Raw genomic sequence first — 5,742 nt, forward strand, 5'->3', positions numbered from 1 at the left:
GGCGAGGCCGAGGGGGATGGATTGGGTCTTCACGATGATGGGTCGAGAAGGACAGACGAGAAAACAGTTACCAGGTTAGGAGAGTGGGAGACTCGAAAGCTTGAACAAGAGTTGATGCCGCTGAAAAAATGTTGGAACGAATACAGAGACGAATTGGAATTGCTTTTATATACCTCGAGTGGGACATATTGTCCATCGATAGTGGAGTGAAAGGACTGATCCAGCTTTAGGGGTCTTGGCAATATCATGGTGCATAAGGAACACCATCAAGAGCATAGAGCGAGGAGACGAAGAAAAGTAAAGTAGGAATCGGCTTCTCCTCAGACACAAGACATAGCCTTCCGCATGCCGATCTGTCGATCTGGTGCAGATCAGGAGAAGATGAGGAAGACTCTGTCCCATTCAAACTACGAAGAAAAAGGAAACTATATATACACGAGGAAAGCGTCAAAAAATTAAGGGGAAACAAAATGGGGGTACGTAACAGGAACAGGGGGTAGTAGTACAACCAGAATAGGAACAAGGATAGGGTAATAGGCTAAACTCAACCTGAATCGGCACGATCTTTAGGATCTGGAATCGTGGTTATTGCCCCACCAGCTGGGCTGGGATCGACGAATACTGCATGTAGCTGCAGAAAACAGCGTGCAAGTTTGCCATGGCGATGGGTCCGTGACAACGTGCTTAGGAGACGGGACTGTGATTCATGTCCATGGGAAAGAAACGTCGAGGAAACCCTGGCACATGGACAAAGCCTCATGACGATCTTCATAGGGAGATCGATTGGGCTCGTCAGGATATCGAAATATTTACAACTCCTGCCTGCAACTAGACTGCTGTATAGAGATGGTGGTACTTGGCCTAGCGGGGCGAATTCACTTGAGTTTGACTACTGCACTGTACGTTAAATGCCTAATAGCTAGGGTTGAAGTTTTGCAGTGTGAGTCTATCAAGTCAGCTGACGGGACTGAACCGGGACCTAAATACAGTGGACCCGACCCGCCATTGAGATATTGCAGCATTCATATCATACATCCTTCACATCCTCAAAGGGCTCCGTAGGGTCCTATTTGGCTTTGGAAATATAAGAATTTGGTGAAAGACAGCAGCTTATGGTGTTTCAGCAACGTATAGCATCAGAGGAACTGCTTAGGTATGTAGCATGATTCCCTTCACGTTCATGTATAATGTATATAAACTGAACAAGAATGAAGATTATTTTGTAGTGGTTAAATCTTCCAGGGAGCGGAGCTGAGACGTGAGCTTGTCGAAAATCAACTGCTTAGCTTGGAAGAGAGTCTGAGGGATGACTGGTCAAACTGGTGGAGAGAGCTTATTCTGCCATGATAATTAAAGTAACACACTTGCGCCTTCCTATATGGAGACAACTGATGCTGCACCAAAGGGTTTCTTCGGCTCCAATTTGCACCAAAGAAGTCATGTAAATTGGCGGAATATCGAAGTGCTTGAATATTAGCTAGCGGATCATGACCCGTCAAATCTGTCTCCTCTTCTTGAATTCCTCTATCCATCCTGCTGCCTTGGCCTGAGGAACAACATTCACCTTCAGCAACCCGTCTACAATCTCTACCTTTCCACTTGCTAATACCTTCAAGAGCGGGAGCTTCTTCCCCGCTTTTATTAATCCGTTAGCAATCGTTTCAACGTAGCAATCCACGCTTTCTGCTTTGTACTCATTCTTCTCATCCCAAGGCAAGGGAAAAATGTAGGAAAGATGCTCGCCTAAGCTCTCTGTCTCTTGGAACGCTTTGACAAAATCGCTCTGGAGGTGCAGAGGATAGAGAAGGATCACCGGGATTGACAGGGCTGACGAATGGTCGAGAGGTTGGGCGAGTTTGATCGTAGCGTCCTCCATTTCAGGCGCTTGATCCGTTGTCCTAGTAGGAATATTGCGAGACTTCAGTGCGAGTACTAAAGTGCGAGTTTTAGCTGCCTTTCGCTCTTCTCTCTCACGGCGTGCTTTTCCCAGGGCATCGAGATGGTCTTTGCGCTTGGAGATATTCGTAGAGAGCGTTTTTAGGGCGACATTTTGCGGCTCGATCTCGAGGCCGCGGGTGCAGGCGTCGGAAGCTTCGGGGAGCTTGTCAAGCGCAAGACATGCCGAAGCGGAGCGGTACCAAGCTTTTATGTTGGAGCTGTTGAGGCGGAGGGTTGAAGCGCAATCGTGGATACAGGAGCGATAGTTTTCTGGGACGAGCATGAGTGCCTAGTGTCATTTAATTATATATCAGGGTATAGGAATGGTTGTGACGTGATAAAAGTTGAGGAATACTGATTTAAGATAGGCATAAGCGCCTGAATAGATGCTGAAATAAAAGAGAGAGCAGGTTAGGGAGAAGAAGTAGAAGTAGAGTTGATATGAAAGAGCAAACTGGACCAAGTCATACTCTTCTCTAGATTGCAAAGCGCGCGGTTGACGTAGCACGCCTCCTCAATATCACACTCCTTCTGTTCGGTCTCCTCGTCTATTTCGACTACCTCTATATCAGCGTGATCTTCTGCATCTTGAGGCCTACGCGGAACTTTCAAAGCGGCTATGGCTTTATCGTAGAACTCCTTTGCGTCTGACCACTTCTTCCCTCGCGCGAGGTCATTCCCTTGCTGTCTGAAATTTTCTGCTACCTCAGCCCTTGTTCCCTCGTAGGCTAACGCTTTGAGTGCCTCCAGCCCTGCGTTTTCCCCGCCCTCTCCATCGGTCTCATCTAAAGTAGTCATGAATAGAGGTATGCGGTTCATTTCTTTCAATACCTCATCTGCTGTCTGGCTTTTCATAGATGCCATGGCTGGCGGGAGGGCTGCAGAAGGATGCTGTGCACCCAGACCTTGCGGGTTTGGCACATCCCGTAGATGCATATTTTCCATTGTTTTGTCCACCATTGGAGGTTGTGGAAATGATGCGCCTGTTGTTTTGTTAAGTGGGCTGCAGGGTACTTCTATCGATAGATAATTCGATGAAGTTGTGCTTGTAGAAACTTTTTTCGGATGATGTACTCTTATCGATTAGGGATGAGGTACTCTTATCGATTAGGGATGGGCGCCCTTGTTAGCGATCTCTCCAGAACTCCCTTGATGATCTCCGCAAACGAGTCCAGACGTATAGGCCAACCCGAGTCATGAACCCGAGGGGCCTTCAAAAGCAAAAGTTATGCCGTCGAGATTTTCGACATGGGATGCTTGGACCTCAAGGTCTCTTCCTGAGGCGTCTCCTTTACAGCTGTGATGGAGCAAGCAGCACATTCCATGACCGGGTCTAGGTCTCTCTTTACCCCCGGAGTCTTAGAAGTAGCTCGAATAGTCACGGCATTCTTACCCCGTACTCGCACCTGCTCAACGGATGTTGGGACTCCAGAAATCACTTAGAATTTACGGGACGTTTTGGTGGAATACCCGTAAAAGAGAAGGCAAAGTGCCGGTCAGATATACGGTAAATCGATTACCCCTGAAAGGATGGACAGTGCGTTGATTTCGGTTCGGGCTTTCGTGCGAGGCCCACCTCGTTTGGTCGTGGCCGCGTAAAGCCACAACTCGTTAGTCCTAAAGCCCTTTAACAAAAAACGAAAGATTTTTGCAGTAATACATTTTACTACTAATATTCTTTATATGGAGGTTTTTTTTAAAGATAAGTTACTATAACCTAAGTAAAGTTGTAAACCTGTCTTAAGTTGGTGGGTTTGGTATGTGCGAAGCCACAACTGAATGAGGTGGGCTTCGGTGCTATCGCGGCTGTTTTACGAGGCCATCCAAAACCTGTGCACATTGGTGCGGATCACAGCTGCTTGGGCATAATTGTGGCTTCAATGGTTATCTGATCAAAGTGGAATCGGGCCTGGAGATTTGGACGAAAAGGTGATGCTGGCTCAATAGTATTAAAAGCAAAAGAACTGGGTTCCCCTTAGGCTTCGCCCATCTCTGGCACTTCCGAGCATCCTTTGACTAGGGAGTAACGGAGAAGATGCTCAAGAAAGACTTCAGCTACGCCGTCACAGGTAGTTAACTACAAAAAACACAGCGGAATTCTCGCTGGAGTGCTGGGTGGCGCGACACGAGGGAGATTCGGGCCCAAGATGCGTCAGCCTCGCCCCTCTCATAAGCGATCTCATTAGTCCCGGACAATTATAACTGTGTTGACAAGGACGGGGTAGTGATAGGAGGTGGTTGAAGCAAGCAATCACAAGCTAACAGACAACGGCAAACCTCTTGCTTCATCTCTCCTCGCCGAGAACGCGCAATTGGCAGAAGCCCGAGGAATAAACAATCCACTTCGTGTAGTGATAGGGCATGCAGTGGTTCGCTTTCACGAGCACCAGCACCCACCCATAAGCTAAGCCTCTCGCCGATAAGGCACAGTTCTGAGCAATGACAGTGGCCACCAGCAAAAAGCCATCGCGGGAGTGCCTAACGCGGTGTGCTTGCCAAGAAACGAGAAGGGCCTGTCTTGAATCTTGGGGGCAAGTCGGAGGCCAGGTCAACAAGTCAAGTCATCCCGACCAGCTCGCCCGTGCCAGGGTAGTCCAGTGGTCAAGCGGTCGTGGCAGAGATACTTTCTTACTTTCTCCCACGCGGTCGATCTGTTTCTGTTTTCCCGTCACACTGGCGACTGCTGGACCAGCGGCCTCCGTGCGGCGAAGATCGCGGCTAAGATCAAACACGCGTGGCTTCTGGAGGCCTGCCCAAGCACACAGCTGGTTTGTCCTTTACTCTCCACCACGGCGTTGGCCGTTACCCATCCTGGAGAGGCTCGGACATTTTCCGAACGCCCTTGTTCATTTTGCTGTCAAATTGGCCCCGCCAACGGCATCGCGGAATGCAGAATGCAGGTTGGGCGCACCCCTTGTCTCTACAAGCCTTCACCAATGGTCGGTCACTTGGTGCCGGCTGTGCACGCGGCGCAGGAAGCACAGCACGACCAGGCACGCTGCAGACCCGTCAACCGTAACCACAAATCTCTTCTCAATTCACACCTGTGACGACGCTGATTCGCCACTGAAGCCGGCCTTTGCCCGTTTTCGCATGGGCTTGAGCCGGGGGACTGGCATCCCCCTGCCGAGTCTACTGGGTCTTGCTGACCCTGGGCGAAACGGTGCATGAACATCGTTTGGGATCAGCGATTTTATGCGAGACCTTTGAGTGCATCCCGGGACGATCTCGTCCTCTTCGAATGCTACTCCTGCTGAACGCGCTAGGTCGCGATCTTTTGGGGCGTCCTTTGCCAGAAGCCTTTCCATTTCGCTGTTTGCATCACAACTCGACTACTGCCGGCTGTGCGTTCTGTCCTTTGCGTGCTGTTGCGTCTTTGCATAGAGCCTAACTTTATATTCAAAACTCCCAATTGCATCATACGCTCAAAAGACCGGACCGGAGAGACGGACTCCTGGAAGAGTGAATTGTCTAGCACATAGGTAAGAAAGGCACATCATCGGCCGTCTTTCTTATTACGGCGCATTGCTATCCTCACGCGACCCGCGTGCGGTGAGTCTGGAGGATTACCTTGAACTTGAGTGCTAATCTTTGCTTCGCCTCCTAGATTCCGAACATACCAATCGTTCCTTTCTGAAGCCTTCACTGGAACTGGCACACCGTTTGACCCCTTTCCACCGATCCCAATCAGCCGACACAATCTCGGCAACCCGAGGTGTTTCCCTCAAACAATTGCTCTTCACCTGTTACCAGCGAGTATAGAGACACCTTTTACATCTAAATCGCTCGCGCTAAAGAGGGGTT

General features: G+C 49.5%; 1 protein-coding gene across 1 annotated transcript; it reads right to left on the reverse strand.

The window, feature by feature from the left end:
* Window positions 1–1,212: 1,212 nt before the first annotated feature.
* K441DRAFT_669579 (TPR repeat protein-like protein) lies at window positions 1,213–2,959 on the reverse strand. Its single transcript, XM_067650166.1, has 2 exons — window positions 2,409–2,959; window positions 1,213–2,208 (listed from the first exon to the last, which is right to left on the reverse strand). The coding sequence occupies exons 1-2, from the start codon at window positions 2,881–2,883 to the stop codon at window positions 1,496–1,498; spliced, it is 1,188 nt and encodes a 395-aa protein (XP_067497650.1). The 5' UTR covers window positions 2,884–2,959; the 3' UTR covers window positions 1,213–1,495.
* Between the last annotated feature and the right edge of the window lie 2,783 nt (window positions 2,960–5,742).

Source organism: Cenococcum geophilum, assembly GCF_001692895.1.
Source record: "Cenococcum geophilum 1.58 unplaced genomic scaffold K441scaffold_73, whole genome shotgun sequence".
Lineage (NCBI taxonomy): Eukaryota > Fungi > Ascomycota > Dothideomycetes > Gloniales > Gloniaceae > Cenococcum > Cenococcum geophilum.